At 48.7% G+C, this 23,065-nt stretch overlaps 2 protein-coding genes across 2 annotated transcripts; one reads left to right on the top strand and one right to left on the bottom strand.

The window, feature by feature from the left end:
- Positions 1–7,455: 7,455 nt before the first annotated feature.
- LOC120973541 (uncharacterized) lies at positions 7,456–10,395 on the top strand. Its single transcript, XM_040399326.2, has 3 exons — positions 7,456–7,628; positions 8,868–9,265; positions 9,577–10,395. Exons 1-3 carry the CDS (start codon positions 7,530–7,532, stop codon positions 10,082–10,084), a joined length of 1,005 nt encoding a protein of 334 aa, XP_040255260.1. The 5' UTR covers positions 7,456–7,529; the 3' UTR covers positions 10,085–10,395.
- Positions 10,396–11,101: 706 nt separating this feature from the next.
- LOC109731504 (uncharacterized) lies at positions 11,102–14,188 on the bottom strand. Its single transcript, XM_020290680.4, has 3 exons — positions 13,782–14,188; positions 13,466–13,677; positions 11,102–11,849 (listed from the first exon to the last, which is right to left on the bottom strand). The coding sequence occupies exons 1-3, from the start codon at positions 14,080–14,082 to the stop codon at positions 11,241–11,243; spliced, it is 1,122 nt and encodes a 373-aa protein (XP_020146269.1). The 5' UTR covers positions 14,083–14,188; the 3' UTR covers positions 11,102–11,240.
- Between the last annotated feature and the right edge of the window lie 8,877 nt (positions 14,189–23,065).

The raw sequence follows: 23,065 nt of genomic DNA on the forward strand, positions 1-23,065 counted from the left end.
TATAATGTATATCCAATATACTTCTGTCGATCTTGCCTTCTCATCTACCAAGTATCTAGGGTAGTCCTGCTTCAGTGACCGTTCCCCTCATTACAGAAGCACTTAGTCTCGGGTTTGGGTTCAACCTTGGGATTCTTCACTAGAGCAGCAAATGATTTGCTGTTTCATGAAGTGTCCCTTTTGCCCTTGCCCTTCTAGAAACTAGTGGTTTTACTAACCATCAACAATTGATGCTCCTTCTTGATTTCTACTTTCGCGGTGTCAAACATCGCGAGTTGCTCAAGGATCATCATCTATCCTTGATATTTATAGTTCATCACGAAGCTCTAATAGCTTGGTGGCAGTGACTATGGAGAACCATCACTATCTCATCTGGAAGATTAACTCCCACTCGATTCAAGTGATTGTGGCACTCAGACAATCTGAGCACATGCTCAACGATTGAGCTTTTCTCCCTTAGTCTGCAGGCTTAAGAAACTTGTCAGAGGTCTCATACCTCTTGACGCGGGCACTAGTCTGAAATCCCAATTTCAGTCTTCGGAACATCTCATATGTTCTGCGACGTTTCAAAAACCGTCTTTGGTGCCACAATTCTAAACCGTTAGCATTACGCACTGAACTATCACGTAGTTATCAAAACATGTATGTCAGATGTTCCGCAACATCTACAGACGACGCTGAGGTTCAGCACACCGAGCGGTGCATTAAGGACGTAAGCCTTCTGTGCAGCAATGAGGACAGTCCTCAGTTTATGGACCCAGTCCGCATAATTGCTACTACCAACTTTCAACTAAATTTTCTCTAGGAACATATCTTAAACAGTAGAACTAAAGCGTATGACATAATTTGCAAAGACCTTTTGACTATGTTCATGATAATGAAGTACATTTGATTATTGAATGAACTCCCACTCAGATAGACATCCCTCTAGTTATCTAAGTGATACATGATCCGAGTCAAACTAGGCCGTGTCCGATCATCACGTGAGACGGACTAGTCATCATCGGTGAACATCTCCATGTTGATCGTATCTACTATACGACTCATGTTCGACCTTTCGGTCTCTTGTGTTCCGAGGCCATGTCTGTACATGCTAGGCTCGTCAAGTCAACCTAAGTGTTTCGCATGTGTTCCAAGGCCATGTCTGTACATGCTAGGCTCGTCAACACCCGTTGTATTCGAACGTTAGAATCTATCACACCCGATCATCACGTGGTGCTTCGAAACAATGAACCTTCGCAACGGTGCACAGTTAGGGGGAACACGTCTCTTGAAATTTTAGTGAGGGATCATCTTATTTATGCTACCGTCGTTCTAAGCAAATAAGATGCATAACATGATAAACATCACATGCAATCAAATAGTGACATGATATGGCCAGTATCATTTTTGCTCCTTTGATCTCCATCTTCGGGGCACCATGATCATCTTTGTCACCGGCATGACACCATGATCTCCATCATTGTGTCTTCATGAAGTTGTCATGCCAACGATTATTTCTACTTCTATGGCTAACGCGCTTAGCAATAAAGTAAAGTAATTTACATGGCGTTATTCAATGACACGCAGGTCATACAAAAAAATAAAGACAACTCCTATGGCTCCTGCCGGTTGTCATACTCATCGACATGCAAGTCGTGATTCCTATTACAAGAATATGATCAATCTCATACATCACATATATCATTCATCACATCTTCTGACCATATCACATCACATAGCACATGCTGCAAAAACACGTTAGACGTCCTCTAATTGTTGTTGCAAGTTTTTACGTGGCTTGTATAGGTTTCTAGCAAGAACGTTTCTTACCTACGTAAAACCACAACGTGATATGCCAATTTCTATTTACCTTCATAAGGACCCTTTTCATCGAATCCGTTCTGACTAAAGTGGGAGAGACAGACACCAGCTAGCCACCTTATGCAACTAGTGCATGTCAGTCGGTGGAACCTGTCTCACGTAAGCGTACGTGTAAGGTCGGTCCGGGCCGCTTCATCCCACAATTGCTAGATTACTCTAGTAGCGGCAAGAAGAATTGGCAACATCTACGCCCACAACTGCTTTGTGTTCTACTCGTGCATAGAAACTACGCATAGACCTAGCTCATGATGCCACTGTTGGGGAACGTAGCAGAAATTCAAAATTTTCTACGCATCACCAAGATCAATCTATAGAGTAATCTAGCAACGAGGGGAAGGGGAGTGCATCTACATACCCTTGTAGATCGCGATGCGGAAGCGTTGCAAGAACGCGGATGAGGGAGTCGTACTCGTAGCGATTCAGATCGCGGTTGATTCCGATCTAAGCACCGAAGAACGGTGCCTCCGCGTTCAACACACGTGCAGCCCGGTGACGTCTCCCACGCCTTGATCCAGCAAGGAGAGAGGGAGAGGTTGGGGAAGACTCCGTCCTGCAGCAGCACGACGGCATGGTGGTGGTGGAGGAGCGTGGCAATCCTGCAGGGCTTCGCCAAGCACCGCGGGAGAGGAGGAGGAAGGGAGGTAGGGCTGCGCCATGAGGGAGGTGTTCTCTCGTGTGTATGGCAGCCCCAAACCTCAAGTATATATAGGGGAAAGGGAGGGGCTGCGCCCCCATCTAGGGTTCCCTCCCCAGGGGTGGCGGCAGCCCCCAAACCCATCTAGGGTGCGGCCAAGGGGAGGAGAGGGGGGCGCCACTAGGGTGGGCCTTAAGGCCCATCTGGACCTAGGGTTTGCCCCCTCCCACTCTCCCATGCGCCTTGGGCCTTGGTGGGGGGCGCACCAGCCCACCTGGGGCTGGCCCCCTCCCACACTTGGCCCACGCAGCCTTCTGGGGCTGGTGGCCCCACTTGGTGGACCCCCGGGACCCTCCCGGTGGTCCCGGTACATTACCGATATCACCCAAAACTTTTCCGGTGACCAAAACAGGACTTCCCATATATAAATCTTTACCTCCGGACCATTCCGGAACTCCTCGTGACGTCCGGGATCTCATCCGGGACTCCGAACAACATTCGGTAACCACGTACATCTATTCCCTATAACCCTAGCGTCATCGAACCTTAAGCGTGTAGACCCTACGGGTTCGGGAACCATGCAGACATGACTGAGACGTTCTCCGATCAATAACCAACAGCGGGATCTGGATACCCATGTTGGCTCCCACATGTTCCACGATGATCTCATCGGATGAACCACAATGTCGGGGATTCAATCAATCCCGTATTCAATTCCCTTTGTCTATCGGTATGTTACTTGCCCGAGATTCGATCGTCGGTATCCCGATACCTTGTTCAATCTCGTTACCGGCAAGTCTCTTTACTCGTTCCATAACTCACATCATCCCGTGATCAACTCCTTGGTCACATTGTGCACATTATGATGATGTCCTACCGAGTGGGCCCAGAGATACCTCTCCGTTTACACGGAGTGACAAATCCCAGTCTCGATTCGTGCCAACCCAACAGACACTTTCGGAGATACCTGTAGTGCACCTTTATAGCCACCCAGTTACGTTGTGACGTTTGGTACACCCAAAGAATTCCTACGGTATCCGGGAGTTGCACAATCTCATGGTCTAAGGAAATGATACTTGACATTAGAAAAGCTCTGAGCAAACGAACTACACGATCTTGTGCTAGGCTTAGGATTGGGTCTTGTCCATCACATCATTCTCCTAATGATGTGATCCCGTTATCAACGACATCCAATGTCCATGGTCAGGAAACCGCAACCATCTATTGATCAACGAGCTAGTCAACTAGAGGCTTACTAGGGACATGGTGTTGTCTATGTATCCACACATGTATCTGAGTTTCCTATCAATACAATTCTAGCATGGATAATAAACGATTATCATGAACAAGGAAATATAATAATAACCTATTTATTATTGCCTCTAGGGCATATTTCCAACATATAGCACCTTTCAGCACCAAATAACCTACAAACAACCACCTTCTCCAAACCCAAAACCCAATAGGCAGAAACCCCCAAATCATGGTCGAAAACCCTAGGCAAATCTCCAAAATACAGATGGGCATATCTGACTAACAAACACACCATCCACAATGCCCACCTCTAAATTTCAACCCTGTAGCTTACAGCGCAAGAACCATGGCGGGGCGATGTGAGGGCTTACTGTAGTTGGGCGGCAGAGCGCCATCGGGGCGACGAACAGGCGACATCGCGACGAAACAGCTCCATCGATGAGATGCGCCGCGCCTGCGCGGCGGCTCTCGCCCTTGTGCGGTGACTCCGGTGGTGGTGGTGCGGTGCGGTGCCGCCGACGATCGCCCTTCCCTCCTCCCCTTTCACCTCCTCCCCTTTCGTTATGATCGAAGCCGAATGGACAAGGAGTTGGAGGAATTACAGAGCCAGCCAAGGGTTTTCTTGTAAAAAGCCCAGGAGAACCCCCGCAAACGCCAGCTGTCGCCTCGGATTGGTCAACAAATGGTCTAATGGAGCGGCGACGATTGGCGTACGGTGAACAGTGACCTTATAATCACGTGTAGGCGTATTGAGTGACCGTATTGATCGTATTTTGAAATACAGTGACCAAAGCGTGCTTTCTTCTCAAGTTCAAATACCGCCAGTGCATTTTACTCCGCCCGAAAAGGCAACATCATTCAAGCCACACTCCGGCCGATCCAAAAAAGCAGTTTCACCATACCCTAAAAAAACAAAGTTTCACCATTGATTTTCACACTTCCACCGGAGAGTGCTGTAGGGTAAAGGAGTAAAATGCACATACCACAACTTCGGAGTATAGCATAGCAGAAAACTACAACTACAGTTTAGTTTTTTTGAAACAATAGTTGAAGCTCTGTGATGTCCATTTATGTGGTAGTGGTAGTACTTCGTAATGTACACCATGAGCTTAATGTTAGATAAACCTTTTTTTTCTCTCTACTTAAACATATTCTCTTGCACTTACTGGAAAGTTGGAAAATAATGAAAGATGCCCGGTCGATGGATCGAGGCAGACCGTGTGGCTCAACTCAACCAAGTTTCCACCGTATTGATGAAAGACGGTCGTTAAGGCCAACTCCACCGCGTGACCCTATCCCGTCCGGTTCCGTTCGTTTGGGGTAAAAGGGACAAACCAGACGGCACAGCGCGCAACGGCCTGAATCTATCTGGTCCGTTGTGTGTCCGGGCCGACCCATTTCAAGCGCAAACATGCGCCAGATTTGGGTCGCGGTGGACAGCAAACGGACGCGTCGCTCGTCCACGTGGCAGGCGGCCACCTACCTCCCATTCGCCAACATCAATGCGCACGTGCGGTCGGCCCCACCTGTCATCCGCCCAGCGAACGGTCGGCGTCCTTATTAAATGGAAAGTCGTGGACCGGTCGTCATCCACACTTCCCACTCCGGCCCTCTCTGCCCCCTCGAAACCTGACACACCACAAACCCTAGCCTCTCCCCGTCCTCGAACTCGCCTGCCGCAGCCATGGGGCTATGGAACCACGGCCGCAAGGGGAAGCACGACCGCTAGGCCGGCTCCTCCTCGGGACGCGGCCGCGGCTCCATGAAAGAGGAGGCCGCATCGCTGCCGCGTCGGGCCCCCGCACCTGCCCCATTCACCATCGGCCCTAGGGCCGCCGGGGAGCGCGACTGGCACTACCTGGCCGCGGACGTATGCCGGTGTTATTGGGGGACGCGGATGCCAGTCCCGTGGAGCGACGTCCATCTTCCCAACAACTGGCACCTCTCCGCCGACTGGGTCCCGATGAGCGGTCGTGCGCGCCACGATCATATCGAGCGCCGCCGCCGCCTCCTCCCCGACGACCTCTACTATGACGATAGGTACGCCCCCGACTCCGTGCTCTAGGACACGTGGCTCCAGGACAAGCACGGTATGTGGCGCGCCTCCTACTTCGCCGGCACGGCGTCGGGGCCGCGGCGGCCACATCGGGAGGTGCGCGGGCGTACGCGGGTGCGCGGTCTCACGCTCACGCCGTCACCTTCCCCATCTCCGTCGCCACCTCCACCTCCTCGCATGACAGCAGAGGAGGAGGTCCGGCTCATGCAACGTGTCATGAAGGACTCCATGAACACGCACGATGAGCGCCAATGGCAGGGCCTCGAGGAGACGATGGCCCTCTCTGCGGCCGGCGACGTCGCCATCCCCGAGTTGGAGATGGTGACGGCGGAGGAGGTGATGGAGGAGGAGCCGGTGGCCGCGTTCCACCCGGGCCTGGTGGGCCAGTAGTGGAGCTGGTCGTGCACGGCTCCGGAGATGGCCGACGCCGTGGGGGGGCGTGAACTGGTGCCCCACGCCACCGCGGTCACCGGAGCGGGAGGCGTCGCCACGGGAGGAGGTGGTGCAGGCACCTCCCGCCTTCCAGCCCGCCCCCGTCTACCACGCACCGCCGGCCCACCTCTGGACGCCGCCGGACTACGTCGACCTCGTCAGCGACGACGACGACACCGGCGGCCAATGAAGATGGCGACGACGACGGCATCGACGGGCACGGCAAGAGCGCGCGGGCGGCGGTCGTTTTATTTTGTTTTTTATGTTAATTATGGCAATGTGAACTGTGAAACTGGGCCGTTTTGTGGCCGTGAACCCAAACTTATATTTTATGTTTTTATATTTACGTTTATTTACTTTTTTAGACATTTTATATAAGTTTTTCTGTTATTTTAATCACGTCCACCCGGACATGATTTGGGGTGCGGCCGCGCGTTGGGCGCACCCACGACCCAACGAATAGAAGCGGACATGGGCGAACCCATTACCGTCCCAAAGGGACAAAATTCGGCCAACCAAACGTCCGTTTAGGATTGTGCGGTGAAATTGGCCTAACTTTCTCGCAAAACTTTACTCTACCGATGTAATTTTTGCCCTGGTTTTTACCAGCGCCGGGGCTAGAGAGACGACAAGAAGTGCATGGGAGCAAAGCAATACTAATCGCGCGTCGATCTCTATGGAGCGCCAGTGAAGAGTTACATCAGCCTATGTACAGTAGCAACATGAGCTACTGGTTTTATTTGAAGGAAAACCGAATGAGGTAGCTTTTCTGGTTCCCCCGCTGCTAGACAGCCTACGTACATGCTAGGGGCAGGGCCATTGCTCCCCATCCATCTACCAGCTGACAAGTGGTGATGACAAATGTTGCAGTACTGGAGCGGAGGCAGATTGCCAAGTTCGTTCATACAAATATTGAAGTGCTCTGCACACTGTGCAGATTGCCTAGTTCGTTCATACGGATATTGAAGTGCTCTGCGCTGTGACGTGCCTACCGCCCAAAGTTGCACTGCTATTACGACCGGAGCTGACCATAGTCCCCAAGCCAAGCAACAATGCGTATGGCTTCTTTGAATGCGTCACAGCAGCAATGAGACGAAGTGAATGCATGTACAGAGAAAAAGCGATGGATATTTTTTTTGAAAAATACACAATTGCACATCCCCCATATAACTCACAGAGTCACATGCGTATGGCTTCAGTTCAGTGTTCCCCCATACATACAAAGAGCACCCATATCCTCTCTACTCTCTAGTGGTGCGGTGCCTCCCCAGCCTCGCCGCTTGGTTTCCCATGGCGAACCAGCTGCCGGTGCAGCAGCAGGTCAACCCGCTTGGACATGGAGATCTCAACCAGCAGCGCATGTGCGCCCCGCGGCAGCGAAACCTGAACGTAAGTTTCTACCTCCTTGCAGAAAATCAGGGTGGAGCACGTATTTTCTAGCTAGCTATCGCTTCCTATGTGTCGTCTGCTTCCTCTTGTCTTGGCTCCGAGCACGTGGTCGGCGTTTGGTCCTCCTCGCCTCGGTCGTCCGGCCGGCTTCCAGCTCTCGGCTCGGACGACCTGTGCGTGTCCCGAGTTCTTTCCTAGTTCCCACACGTCCGGCCTGGGCAGCGCGCCTGAAACTCAAAAGTAGTATCAGCGAATGCGTATGCCCAGCACCACATGCAAGCGGATCTCTCTCTCTCTCTCTCTCTCTGTTTTTCTTCACCACATCTCGTTTTCTGCAGTACATATCACGTTTATTTTTGGGCGTGTTTTGAGATTGTTGGAGTTGGAGAAGGGATTTGTCCTTAACCGTGGGTTTTGGAGTATTGTTTCCGGTCAATAAATTCAGTTGGTCGGAGAAATGCGCACGTACGCCGGTCCTAGATGTACGGCACCACCGCGTAGAGCTACAGCATCCCAGCCAGCATTAGAACGGAACTAGCGCTTGGCGTGGTAGTTCTAGCTCGTGCTAGAGGCAGCCGACGAGGATGTCCAGCACACCCACCTCCTCCGGCACAAACCGCGTCGGCGCAGGCCGTGCAAGCGAAAAGCGATGGTCATGAGCCTTTCGGCACCACGACGCCGTCCGCGGCGGAACTTCTCGTTTGCCATGCACCTCGCATCTGATGAAAGTCATATGGCTCCTGCGCACGGATCTGAGGCCGTTCTGCATCTCGTCGCCTCCTGAGCTTGCCGGTCGCAGTTTTTCTCTACGGCCGGCGAACCAGTCGGAGTCGAGACCACCTTGTCGAGGAATGCGAGCATGCATATGTCGGCGACCTCGTACTCGTACTCGGCGATTCAAGTCGTGCGAGTCAACCCAGAGTCAGACCCCCCACCGACCCACGCCGCGTGGGCCACGCGACGTTGAACGCGCCCAAGAGTTAACACAACGCGATGAACTCGTCCGCCGAAAGATGACGCCCTTCGTGATTGAGCTGAAGGCCTCGCCAGGGTGCTCTTCTCGGACCAGCGCACGCGTACTCATCGAGCTCAGCCCCGTCTCTGTGCACCTGCTGCAACTCTGAGGCGCTTTTCACTGAATTTAATATCGTACTGAAAATGTGTTCTAATCATAATATACTTGGATTGTACCAATAGACTTCCACATCTCATGTTGTTTTCTAATTCTGTCATGGCCAGAACGTTCCTGTCATCCACCTTGACATTGGACGTCCACCGCATGGAGAAGACGACGACCTGGCCCAGCGCTATGAGGATTTCGTGCGAATAATCATCCGCCGGTTAACGAAGATCTGCCCTGCAACCTATTACGGAAAGCCAATTACCCCATACCCAAATGCAGCGAACCATCCTACTGAGGGTCATAGCTACTTCCGTGTCGTCTTCTTTTCAAGCACCAATGATTATGCGAGAGTGGAATTCCTGATAAGGGACTTCGACCTCTATCTACTGGGACTGAGAAGGCAGCTGGATGGCGAGTGGTCGCCCTGGTACCGTTTTACACCTTCTCTGGGGTGGCCGTCATTCCCGATGGGCGAGGTTGTAAATTATAGGTTTGATGGGGGACATGAGCACAAGTATGTTTCCTACCCTTTTTCAATACATGTTTTGTTTAGTTCATCACTGTTCCATGTTGTACTCGTGTATTGAAAGTACTAGTAGCATTTTTCAGGAATACTTTTGGATGCCATACATGTAATACAAATGACCTAATAGTCTGGAGATAGTTTAAATTTTGGCAATTGATTGAAATGTCATATAGTTTTAAATTCTCACGTTTCCTGTTTAAATCCATAACAGTTTTGAATCCCCAACTCATTTAGTTTAACAACATTTTATATTGATTTTATCTCTTGTGTACTGAGGTTACTAGTACTGTATGATGCAGGGTTGACATGGGTGGTCGCGAAACTCTAGAGTTCATCTTCGACACAATTTGGACGTGGCACCTGAATGATGTGAGAAGCACAAATCTGAAGCTGGCGGTTGAAAAAGCTTTCACGCTTATTTGCGAAGCACTACGATTCCAGTATGTTTTTGATGAGCTAGTAAGGAGGATCCAATATGGAGAGGATTCAAGCCCCCTGGACATTGCAGACCTGCCTAGCGAGAGAGTCTGGAAGCGCATTGGCAGCTGGGGCGTCATGTGTGAAGTTGCCTTAGAAGCAGGCCTCAATGATGGCTTGCTAAGAACCAGAGACAAGATGAGGGATTATGACCGAATCTACCATATCAACAGCTTCCTGGATATGATGAATGGACTCAGTGTTCTGAAGAGGATCGAGAAATCTCATCTGATCCCGCCGGTGCATCAGCGAACCCCGGCCTATGGAATGCCTGTTCTTGAGCCTGGCTTCATACCGCTGGACCAAGAGTATCCCCCAGATAATTGGTGAGCAGGCACTCCGGCCCGTCGTGAGCAGGGATGAATGGATGGCTACTTGGTCTCTATCTCTTATTGGGCTTAACCCTATGGTACTACTGTTTAAGTCGATTTGGATTTGGTGGTTGTGCATGCCGGCCACATGTAAGTGTGTTTAGGAGAATTTGACAGCTCGGCCGTGCGCGGGGATGGCTGTGCACGCCGGCTGTATGCTCTATTTGTCAGCTATGTTGTACTCCTATTAAGACTTGGCAGCTAGGCCGTGCGTAGGGATGGCTGTGCACGCCGGCTATTTCTCAGTTATGTTGAACTCGTATTCAGACTTGTTTTGTCTGTTTGATTTTTTATTTTATTTTTAGAATTATCTGTTTGATTTCTGTCTACATCATCATGTGTTTTTTTCCCAATGAATGATTGGATTTGTGCCGGAGGAACTCAAGAGAGAAACCCCCAGGACGGGCAGCGGCGAGAAGATGCTCACGGTGAACGTGAAGTCATCAGGCAAACTTGGACATCATGTTTTGGAGTGCCGTATGCATGTAACAGCCGCTTAAGGTGTGTTTGATAGCTATGCACAGTCTGGTTGTTGGGGAGGATATTTGGGGAGGATATGGGGCTCCGTCTGTAGATTGTCTAAGCTCCCAGTTCAATTCCAGAATATCCCTTTCAACAAAAGTGATCTTCAAATTGTAAGCCTCAAGACCAAAGACAGTAAAAGCAAGGGAACTCCCAGCTTTTCATCTCTGTTTGGCTCTCCATATTGCAATCATATAATGAAGGATAGGAGAATGATGAAACCTTATAAATAATACTCTCTCTATCTCAAAATGAAGATGTTTTTTAATAGTGTCAAAAACTGTAAGATGTTTTTTAATAGTGTCAAAAAATGTCTCACATTTTGAGACAGAGGTAATAGTATATACGCCGATGTTACGAGTGTAGCAGTAAATGTGGCAGGGTTTCTGTAAGATAAGTTGAACTCTGCTAGCATACATAGATACTGTTATTAGAATTAAGCCAACACAGCACCGATGAAAATCTAACTTTATCCATACAGGCAGCAACAAGAAATACATACTTTGTTTAGTATGGCACAAGATAGCACTTAAAATGCGACAGCTGTTGCTTAAAGGAGATGGGCTCTAGTAGCAATAACCTGGCCAGGTAAGTTACAGCTGATAAGAGAAAAGGGACCAGTTCACAGTAACTTCCATTCTGCAAGAGCCAATTTTAAGCTCAGTACTGGAGCTTGTACCCGATCTCCTGGGTTCAAACACTACTTCATGACTCTTAACATCTTCTCTGCGATGACTCTCCACAGCCTGATCCCCATTAATACAGTGTGCCATGACAGAAATCCTCAGCAATCCCTCAAGTCCAACAGAAACGACCTTGCATCTAAGCTTGATGTTGCCATCAGCATCAAGAGGCAATCTATCATCTCCACATTCCAGCAACTTGACTTTCAAGCCAGCTATGTCATCGATGCTCGCACAAAATACACCACGAAAACCATCTGGCCATGATCCACCAACGACTTTTACACTGATTGTGGCCTCCACAGATCGGATGATCTCTTTGAATGCCATCTCCAGAGTGCTAAGCTCACTAGTGAAACTTCTATCCACAAAACCTGTCCTGTATGTCATAACTAGGCGGCTTAAATATTTATCCTCAGATTCAGCAGTGCCCTTCACTTTCAGCTCAATCTCAAAGTACGAAGGATCTGATGACACCACAACAGCACGGGTTGGACCTGTCAGCGTTAGATATGGATCCTGCATCACACAATTAATTCATTATTATGTAAAGTTCACCAGTAATTAATAAGAAACATAACCAAACTATTATGGTCTCTGTTGGTAAAAAGACCGGTGGAACATAATCACGGTGACAATGACATGTGTTAGAAATCCGAAAGAGATAAATGTGAGGAAGGTTACAATGATCAGAATATGTAAGAGGCAAAAGCCTACGATCACAGTTTGGCCAGTTAGCAACTTTATACCTTGGAAGCCCTTCAGACTAAACAAACCAGTCTAAACAAAAAGTAAGTCCAAAATGCCAAAGTAAACATTGAGCAGCATAATGAAAAAAAGTTCACAAAATCGTGCACTGAATTGAAAATGCATAGCATAAAGAATGTGAGGTACATTACAGTAATGACGGGACAAAAATATTAGCTTAATGCTCAAGTGGCCGGCAGAAAAATAAGAGTATATTTGTTCAGTTGCACGTATATCCACACTAAGCATGTCTTGTTAAAAATTATTTGTTTGCTAATTCCTTGCATATTGCGCCAGAAGATCTTTCAAGCAAAATTTCAAAGGAGAACACAAGAAACTACTTACATAAACAAAGAGAACGCTAGTCCCAAACAGAACTGAGGAACAGACAGACAATGGACTACGTAGTGCGGGAGTTGGGAGCACAAGTTAGGGTTGTGGAGTTCTCAACGGAATAATCAAGAGTTGGTTAACAAAATTCTTTGACTTCTATATACCTGGAAACATGCACTAATTTGATGCACGGAATCATACTCAAATTCTTTGCATTAACAAAATGCCTGCTCTACTATTGATGAGGGAGTGCTGCAGGATAACAAATCTTATCAGCACTCACCACTTGCATATGCACTTCATGATAAGCACAAAGTGACGTAATATGACCCTAGTTTAGGCCTAATTCCCATCACAAGGCGTTCGATAAAGCCCTAAAAGGGACAACATCCGGTTGATCACAATCAAAACTTGAAGAGCTTTAATTTCAACTAATTATGAGATTGTCCGTTGCATTCAAGTCTAGAGCCATTTATATGGATAAAAAAACATGATTATACACCTCCCAAACGCTCCTTGAAAATTACAAAGAAAAAAAACCAACACTTGCATGAACCATTACATAAGGGCAGCATATTCTCTACATACACTTTTAGAACAATTTGATAAGTTCAGAATAAATTATTAATATTGATAGTAAACTATTAATTGTTCTAACAAGACATTTTGGCCAGTGAAAATACAAAACAATTTGTAGTGGCGGTGGTGAATTGAATAAATTTAGAAAAAATAAAGTTTGGCTGGCTTGGAGGCTTTCATGTGACATGAGCTCCTTTGCTTATATGTTGGAAGCTCTTTTTTCTTTCATGAAGAGATGCCATAAACATTTGGCATTGAAATTTCGCACAAACAAGGAATTACCACCAAACTTGCATATTTATTCTTATATTAACAACAAAGCCTTCACATTGATCGTTACATTTTTTTAGAAGCATCTATGATTGGCATAACTTTAAGTACTTATAACCATTGTACTAAGGATTGATGTGTTACATTCTTACTAATATAGCGCCTGAAAAAGAATGATTTTGAGACAGATACCAATAGTGACGAACCTCTTGGCTGATGGTCTGGCAGTTATCCCTGTCGCAGGAGAAGATCATGTTGCGTTTGTGATCCACCACATCACGTACGGAAAAGAACCCATACACATCCAGCGGCCACTGTAGACTCTGGTCAATTTCTGCAACTTTGACTGAAAAGAACTGCAGCGTGTTCTTGGTTGAGCCATCGCCGGAGAAGGTGAAACGCATGGGGGGGATACTAGCTGCATCAATGACATGTCACATTGTCAGTAAGGACGGATGGGGAGGAAAATAATACTGTAAATGAAACCAAAGCGCGTGTAGGCAGAGAGGTTACGCTACTCACTCTCATCCTCAAATTTACCAAAATAGCCGCCTTCGCCCCAAACACTCGTCCAGAATCCACGAAACTGATCCCAGGGATCCTGTGGTTCCCCCCTTTTCTTTAAGATCTTCCTCCCCGTCGCTTCAACAAATTCCTTCGCGGCCTTTATCATCGCCGCTTTCTTTGCCTTCTCCGCCTCCTCCTCCTTCTCCTTCTTTGCCATCCGCTCCTCCATCACCGCCTCACGTTTCTCCCTCTCCTCCATCCGCTTGTCACGCATCGCCTTATCCATCGCCTCCATCTCGCCACCCGACGAATGCATCGCCCTCTTCGTAGCCCAGATGGCAGGCGCCTTCGCCTCCGCCGCCGCCGCCGTCACCGCTCTCTTTCTGGTTTGGTGTACGCGAGAAGGACCCGTAGACGACGATCGGGTTGGGTCTGGGTTGCGAAGTTGGAAAAAAGGAGCAATACCTGAGGCCCAAAGATCGGATGTGTTGGGCTTCTTTTGTCGGCCCATGCGCTATAATTTAACAACGACCAAAAGAAAAGCACCGGGGCCTACCGGTTTTTTCCTCTGTGAAGAGAGAACCAAAGGCCGAGCAGGCCCTAAAAAAGGAAAAAAAAAAGGGTTTCCGTTTTCCGCTTTCACAAAAAGTATTTCATTTGCCTAAAAAAAAGTATTTCATTTTTAGGGGACATTTTCTTTTCATTTGGTGAAACGTACTGTATGCAATGGTGAAAGTGTGAAGACGATCATGGTAGTACAATAAACACTAGAAATAATAAAAATTACATCGAGATCTGTAGACCACCTAGCGACGACTACAAGCACTGAAGCTAGTGAAGGTGCTCCACCGTCATCGCCCCTCCCTTGCCGGAGCCGGGCAAAACTTATTGTAGTAGACAGCCGGGAAGTCGTCGTGCTAAGGTCCCACAGGACAAGCTTACCAGAACAACAACCACCACCGATTAAAAGTGGCGTATATCGAAAGGATCCAAGCTGAAGATACACAAACATAGATGAAGAACGACCAGATCTGAGAAAATACATCAAAGACAAATTCGTCGGAGGCACACCTCCACAAGCCCATCGACAATGCTCGACGCACCACCAAGACGGGGGCTAGGCGGGGAAAACTTTATTCTATCTTCAGGGAGCCACCGTCGTCTCGTCTTCCTGAGCATGACACAAACCATAACAAAACTCGAAGAAAGCTCTAAAAACAAAGCCCTCCGTAGGCAATGGTCGGCATCCACCACGCCCCTATGGCCCTAAGGCCATCGAAGATGAGGCGGACTGGCAGCGGCGCCGATGGGAGGCAAAGGAACCCTAATCTTTTTTTGAGAGGAGGTGGCTACGTAAGAGGTATGACTTTGGATGCTTACTGCCCGGCTTCTAGACAGATGATGAGATTCATAAGTCAGTCACTTTTTAAAGCCACTACTAGGGTTGAAGTGAAAGCATAGGTTTGTTCTACGCTACAGATTATGACGGGAGTTTTAAATGATACTCCTACTTGGGTCTTCCAATAACTCTTGGCTTAGAAAAGAGTGACCGTTTTTCAATACCTAGTTAATCATCTAATTCCCAAACGAAGTGGCTGGAAAGAGAGATGCTTGCCATGGGGAGGAAAAGAACTTTTAGTTAAGTCAATGACTCAAGTTATACCAACTTATAGGGAGGAAAAGAGTTGTCTTTGCCGTCAAAAACAGATGACAAAGAGTTGTCTTTGCCATCTGCCAAATAAAAACAAACGACAAAGAGATGTTTTTGTCGTCAGCCGAACAAGAACATAAAGCAAAGTCTATCTTTGCTGACAGTTGTTCTTTGTTGTTAGTCACTGAAGGCAAAATATGTCTTTGTCGTCTGGCCCGATGAAAAGTTGACGGCAAAGGTCAGTATTGACGGCAAATTAGCTAATTCCTGTAATGAAATAAGAAAATGGATACACGTGTTGATGCTTTTATGGCGGAGGCCCTTGCTCTCCGCTTTGGTGAATCTAGCTCAAATAGTGGGATGCATTAGATTGGTGGTTAATTCACAGAACGCAAACGTGATATCCACGATGCAAGAGGGAGGCTCTTTTGCTGGTATTGCTGCCACAATCCTCGGGGATTGTTATTACTTGATTTCTCTTATGTAAGAGCATCTATAACTGAACCCTTAAAATTTAGGGTCTTCTATGGCCTCTTATCCTTTAACCCCTTTTATTTGCTCCTTAGAAAATTGTGGTTCCTGGCCGAACACCTGAACTTAAGTCCATAAAAAAACGCCAAATCTTCCTAGTTTTAGTTTACATACTGCATTTCAACTACATATTTGCACACATATTAAACTCAAACATAATAATTAAGTCCTACACAATGCACAAAAATTACAAATTCAAAGTTTACAGTCCAAATTATTCAAAGTCAAACACACGAAAGGGTTCGAATGAAGTAAAGAGCATGATAAAAGCACAACTATGAAGTGTTGTGGAGTAGCCATTGATGGTCAACAAGATCATCTTGGAGACGGGTATGAACTTCTTGGTTCTAAATTCTTTAATGTGATGCGAGGAATCTGTGTCTCCTGTTTGCGTCGTGCTCCGTCTCAACAAGATCCCCATTTGAGATGTACTAAAAGCTCTCTGGCATGCCTGTCTCATCTTCAATGATCATGTTATGCAGGATGAAAAACCATGCCATTATTTGCTATAGGACCTATGGGTTCTAGTACACGGTAGGGTCCCGAATAATGCGAAAGTGCTTCCGAAGCACACCGAAAGCTCTCTCCACATCCTTCCTTGTCGACTCTTGACGCATTGCATAGTGATATATCTTGATCCCTTAAGGATGCTGGAGTATCTTGACAAATGTGACTCATGGAGGATAAATGCCATCTGCAAGGTAGTAACCCATCGTGTACTGTCGGCCATTGATAACATAGTTGCAAGGAGGAGCATCTCTGGTAACAAGCCTTGTGGATAGTGGTGATCTCAACAACACATTCAGGTCGTTATGGGAGCCAGGCCATCCAAAACAATGAATGCCAAATCCATAGATCCTCCGATGCAACAACCTCAACAATGATTGTTGGATCTTTGCAGTGTCCTTTGTGTCGACATTTTCAATCATGCATGACAATTCTTCCATGTCTAGTGCATGCAATCAATTGATCAAGCATCCCAGGCCATCCTCGTTCTTCACTCAATCCAAAGAGCCTCTCAATGTCTTCATCGGCGGGTGTCCTCAAGTACTCTGGCCCAAAGATGTCAATCACGGTTGTGTGTACCTACGAACGGCCTCCAAGATTGTATATTCCCCAATGCGTACATAGTCGGCAATGGCATCGACGAACACCCATACGCAAGCACTCGGACAATCATGATATTCATTAGTGGGATTACATATCTCCCCTGACACGCTCCTCCTTAACTTAAACCGATCATCATGATTATCCACAACTTCTGCAATGGTGAGGAAGAGGCTTGTGTGTACCTGAAATCATCGGTGAGAAAACCTCTCTGAATAGGTTGCATTGGGGTTGAAGTAATCTTTCATAATCTTGGCATGTCCCTCTGGTCTTTCTCGATTGATGTACAAACGGCTGAATTGCGGTCTTACTCTCCGTTGTCAAAAACCCTCGTTGAAGATCATGGCAGCGACCATTTCCAAGTCATCTTCCTCCCCCGACGAAGAATAGTTGTCAAAGACCATCTCCCTCAACCTCTTCGTCTACACTAGCATTGACTAGGTTCAGTTCAATTTCCAAAAGAAAAACAAGATGAAAAAGCACAGAGAAACTCACCTACGCAATTTGTCGGACACTTGAAGGACAGAGTAGGTGTTAAGGTCTACCGCCAACGTTGAGCCGACGCCCAACTACTAGTGGTCGACGGGGCTTCGAGATGGCCGACAATCGACGAAGGGGCTCGAAGGACGAGGATGTGGTGCGCGCTTTCGGCGATGGGATCCATGCAGCAGCGACAACGATAGAGCTTGATTCCGATGACGATGGCAGCCGACGAGCGTCTCAGAGTGGGGCAGGCGGGCGCACGAGAGACAGGGTGATCGCCATAGACAACACTAGCGATGATGCAGTGCATGTTGGGGAGGGTGCCAGCGCGGTGTGGAGGAAGAAAATTATACTCTACGAGGAGATGACCGAGTATATTCGAGAGTCGGGACGGCCAAGGAGTAAAATCTTTACCCCTCTAACCGATAAGGGATCGACGTAGCAGAAATTCAAAATTTTCTACGCATCACCAAGATCAATCTATGGAGTAATCTAGCAACGAGGGGAAGGGGAGTGCATCTACATACCATTGTAGATCGCGAGCAGAAGCGTTCAAGAGAACGGAGTTGATGGAGTCGTACTCGTCGTGATCCAAATCACCGATGATCCTAGTGCCGAACGGACGGCACCTCCGCGTTCAACACACGTACGGAGCAGCGACGTCTCCTCCTTCTTGATCCAGCAAGGGGGGAGGAGAGGTTGATGGAGATCCAGCAGCACGACGGCGTGGTGGTGGAAGTAGCGGGATTCCAACAGGGCTTCGCCAAGCGCTGCGGGAGGAGGGAGATGTGTCACGGGAGGGAGAGGGAGGCGCCAGGGCTTAGATATTGCTGCCCTCCCTCCCCCCACTATATATAGGGCCAAGGGAGAGGGGGGGCGCAGCCTTGGCCCTTCCTCCAAGGAAGGGTGCGGCCAGGGAGGAGTCCATCCTCCCTAAGGCACCTCGGAGGTGCCTTCCCCCTTTAGGACTCTCCCTTTATCTTATCTCTTGGTGCATGGGCCTCTTGGGGCTGGTTCCCTTGGCCCATATAGGCCAAGGCGCACACCCCTACAACCCATGTGGCCCCCCGGGGCTGGTGGACCCCCGGACCCCTTTCGGCACTCCCGGTACAATACCGATAATGCGCGAAACTTTTCCGGCGACCAAAATAAGACTTCCCATATATAAATCTTTACCTCCGGACCATTCCGGAACTCCTCGTGACGTCCGGGATCTCATCCGGGACTCCGAACAACTTTCGGGTTACCGCATACTAATATCTCTACAACCCTAGCGTCACCGAACCTTAAGTGTGTAGACCCTACGGGTTCGGGAGACACGCAGACATGACCGAGACGACTCTCCGGTCAATAACCAACAGCGGGATCTGGATACCCATGTTGGCTCCCACATGCTCCTCGATGATCTCATCGGATGAACCACGATGTTGAGGATTCAATCAATCCCGTATACAATTCCCTTTGTCTATCGGTATGGTACTTGCCCGAGATTCGATCGTCGGTATCCCGATACCTTGTTCAATCTCGTTACCGGCAAGTCTCTTTACTCGTTCCGTAACTCACATCATCCCGTGATCAACTCCTTGGTCACATTGTGCACATTATGATGATGTCCTACCGAGTGGGCCCAGAGATACCTCTCCGTTTACGCGGAGTGACAAATCCCAGTCTCGATTCGTGCCAACCCAACATACACTTTCGGAGATACCTGTAGTGCACCTTTATAGCCACCCAGTTACGTTGTGACGTTTGATACACCCAAAGCATTCCTACGGTATCCGGGAGTTGCACAATCTCATGGTCTAAGGAAATGATACTTGACATTAGAAAAGCTCTGAGCAAACGAACTATACGATCTTGTGCTAGGCTTAGGATTGGGTCTTGTCCATCACATCATTCTCCTAATGATGTGATCCCGTTATCAACGACATCCAATGTCCATGGTTAGGAAACCGTAACCATCTATTGATCAACGAGCTAGTCAACTAGAGGCTTACTAGGGACATGGTGTTGTCTATGTATCCACACATGTATCTGAGTTTCCTATCGATACAATTCTAGCATGGATAATAAACGATTATCATGAACAATGAAATATAATAATAACCTATTTATTATTGCCTCTAGGGCATATTTCCAACATGTCAAACTTGTCGATATAATCCAGGTGATGCTAGTTCGCCGAATTCTCCCATGCCAAAGCCGTAGCCTCCCGCTATGGAAGTTCAATCCGAAGAAGCACCATACTCTGAAGAGGCTCCTTGAGACCACTCACGAAGATGCTTGGAAGTTGCTCTTCAAGGGCAACGAGATACCGCCAGCCACGGATTCGGACCGTGGGCACAATATTAACCACCCCGTCAGCGAGGTAAGTTTTTAACGCGTCCTCTACTTGTTTGTTTCAAAAAGGATATCTGAACTTTTACTGTCATTGCTTCTTCAGGAATGGATGGAAAGGGCGAAGAAGATCCAGTGCCCGGCTCCGCTGCCTGAAGAACCGGTCATTCCGCGTTTAGCGAAGATGCTGGTGCCGACGCCCTATACGACACCGGCGAAGAAGGCCACGGGGAAGGCCAAGGGGGTCCGGAGTGGCCCCCGCCGCAAGGGCGCTTCGGACGCGACGTCCGCAGACAAGACCTGTTCCTCCGTCGCCGAAGACGACGACGATCAAGAGGAGGAGGAGGAGGAGGAGGAGAGTGACTCTCCCCCTGATGGGGGGGAGAAAGAAGAGGGCGTCCTCCACAACTCTGGAGGCAGAGGCGCCCAAGAAGGGGAAAGGCCCGCTCGCGGGCAGCTCTGTATGGGACGTTGACAGCAGTCCGGAGCGACGCCCCCGCACTAAGCCTCGGGCCGCATCGTAAGTGCTAAGACTTGTATATGCCCATAGATCTAACATCTCCTCTTTGTCGTATTGACATGATTAATTATGCTTTTGCAGTCCGGCCCTTGACAGCTCCCCACGATCCTCATCAAGAGGCTCGTTGGACTCAAGGGAGATGGCCAGCGAGACACCACCGGCCGCTTACTCTCCCAAGGCCGAGGGAGACGACGAGGTGCTCTCCCAACGGACCTTCCCAGGCCAAGGGGAGGTTCAGGGACGTTAAAGCGCCACCAGAGGGCGATACTTTGGCCGCCGGACACATGGGGGAGCAAGCCCCCATGGAGACTGACGATGGGGTCCGAGCTCAGTTCGGCCCCCATATGAGCAAGGATCCGGAAACCCGTACGTCCCCGGAATCCGACAAGCAGCTTCCTTCAAGAGAAGGACGCGTGCCCGTTCCGCCGGCGACCTCTGTCCAACCAGAGGCACCGAACAATCTATTGGAAGCGCTGTGAAGCGCTTCCATTATGGAAGAACACCGTATCCTTATGGGTGCGGTGATTGAGAAGGTTCAGTCCGTTAAAAGCGGACTGACCGAAGCCTGCAGCGGCCTGCTGACAGGTTTTGAGGTAAGCGACGGAAAGAGAGAAAATCCCAATATAGACAGTAGCCCCTGAGACACTGTCTAGTGTTCGGAAAGAAAAGCCGGACGGAGGATCAATCCTTTATTGTAGGAAACTAACTAAATTTGTCCGGAATGAATATGCAGGCGTCGCTGCTGGCCGCGGCCTCACATGCTGCCGAGGTCTTCGAACTGAAGCGGAGACTGGAACAGGCCGAGGAGGAGCTCGGCCAGGTGAAGAGGCAGCTCCAGGACAATCAAGGTATGTAATAACCCGGGAAATATTTGAAAAGAGTAAGATTATATATATTGACCGAAGTGTCATGATATGTATAGGAGCAACAACCGGGGTCGAGGCCCTGAAGAAGGCCCTAGTCGAAGCCGAGGGGAAATCTGTCAAGGAGCAAGCCGCCCGTAAGAAGCTCAAGGCCCGGGTCAACGAGGTCCAACAGGAGCTCCAGGACGCGGTGAGGAAGTGCGAGACCTTGGGGCACGATGCGTCGGTTCGAGAGACCGAACTCACCAAAGCTTGTCAAAGCGCGGAGACGGCCCGGAATGAGGCCCAGGGCACCTTCCAAGGGATCCAGGTGGCCAGGAAGATCGCGGTGGGTAAGGCATTTAGTATGCAAAGCAAGTATATGAAGAAGAGGTATTTCTTACTAACCCGGATTCGGAGTTCTCCAGGAGCCTTCACAGATCTGCCACGCAGTGTGTCTGACGCCGCGGAGTTCTTTTGAGCCGAAGAAGGGAGCTCCACGAAGAAATTGTTCTGGTCGCAGTATCTTGCGCCAGAGCATCCCGTGCCCTTCACCGATCAGCTGAAACAGCTGGTGGAGCTGCATAGGATGGCCGAACTAGCCATGAAGAATTTGATAATTCGGCCATGGCCAGCCGAAGCTATGCCCGGCAGCTACTTCAGACTCGTGAAGCGGCTGGTGAACGCTTGTCCTCGGCTGGACGTTGCCAAGCGATCGGCCTGTATTGAAGGTGCGCGCATGGCCTTCGCCCGTTGCAAGATGTGGTGGGCGAAGATGGACGCCGTCGAGCTGACCAGGGGGCCGCCAGAGGGCAAGGACCACCGCACACCTGAGCGCTATTTTGCGGATGTCCTAGAGGGGTCTCGCATTGCAGAAACGCAGTGTGGGCAAGGCATTATTTTCGAATGAATACATTCATGTTGTCTTTGCCTTAAATGATGAAACAAAGTTGGTTTGTAATATAATGCTTGTTACGTTTTAATTTTTTCCTCCTGTGCGGCCGTGTAGTATGAAATCTGAGGGTTGGCCATTCGTCGGCTTCTGCCCCCACGTAGGTAGTACGGAGGTGTTCGGGATGGAATCTAAACAATCTTGATCCAATTATATGGTCCTTGAAGGAGTTGTTTAGCGCAACGAACCAGGCAATCAGACTATGCGGCTTGAACGCCCTCACTTAGCCATAGGAGTTTTACAATAAAACATGGACGCAGCCCCTAGTATCCGAACCAGAGTGTTATGAGCGTCTGATCGGGAAGTACCGATCCTTCGCGTAATGCGGGAGAAATCTCTAACGATTTGCGACCTTCGAACAGCTGACCGGCTCTCGCCGTATCATGACAGTCAGTTTTCGGCTTTCTCTACTGAGGTGCTCCTTTGGATAAACCAGGGCACAATCGCAGTAGTTCTCCCTTTACTACCTTAGCCGATATAGCGGAACGTAAGGTAGCAAGCATAGGATCCGGGCAACCCAACTATTGACCAAAGACATGATTCGGAGCCAATGCATATAGTGCTAAATTCGGGGTGCCGAACTACACTGTAAAAGTGTTCGGACTTTTGTTGCCATGTTGTGGGGCGCTATGAACCCCTGGCAAGTTGGAACGCACCGAGTGTACGGGTGTTATCTGATATAATTGCCAGAAAGGAAAAGGCAAAAAGAAAGAAAAAGTAAGAAGCAGTGGTAAGCTAGAGCCGTGGAAATTTGGGTCGCAAACTATTTCTATTATAATTTCATTGGTGCGTTAAAGCGCATTTATACAAGTATTGCAATAAGCAAAAAGGCTATTTACTATGCCTTCACAAAGAGAGAGCTGCGTATGGGTCCTG

Source organism: Aegilops tauschii, chromosome 2 (assembly GCF_002575655.3).
Source record: "Aegilops tauschii subsp. strangulata cultivar AL8/78 chromosome 2, Aet v6.0, whole genome shotgun sequence".
Taxonomy (NCBI): Eukaryota; Viridiplantae; Streptophyta; class Magnoliopsida; order Poales; family Poaceae; genus Aegilops; species Aegilops tauschii.

Excerpts from the sequence above, each read along its gene's own strand:
- LOC120973541 (XM_040399326.2), top strand. The coding sequence starts at position 7,530 with ATGGCGAACCAGCTGCCGGTGCAGCAGCAGGTCAACCCGCTTGGACAT. Across the intron at positions 7,629-8,867 it reads CGCGGCAGCGAAACCTGAAC|AACGTTCCTGTCATCCACCT; the intron begins GTAAGTTTCTAC and ends TGTCATGGCCAG. Across the intron at positions 9,266-9,576 it reads GATGGGGGACATGAGCACAA|GGTTGACATGGGTGGTCGCG; the intron begins GTATGTTTCCTA and ends TGTATGATGCAG.
- LOC109731504 (XM_020290680.4), bottom strand. The coding sequence starts at position 14,082 with ATGCATTCGTCGGGTGGCGAGATGGAGGCGATGGATAAGGCGATGCGT. Across the intron at positions 13,678-13,781 it reads TGGTAAATTTGAGGATGAGA|CTAGTATCCCCCCCATGCGT; the intron begins GTGAGTAGCGTA and ends TCATTGATGCAG. Across the intron at positions 11,850-13,465 it reads GCCAGACCATCAGCCAAGAG|GATCCATATCTAACGCTGAC; the intron begins GTTCGTCACTAT and ends TGTGTGATGCAG.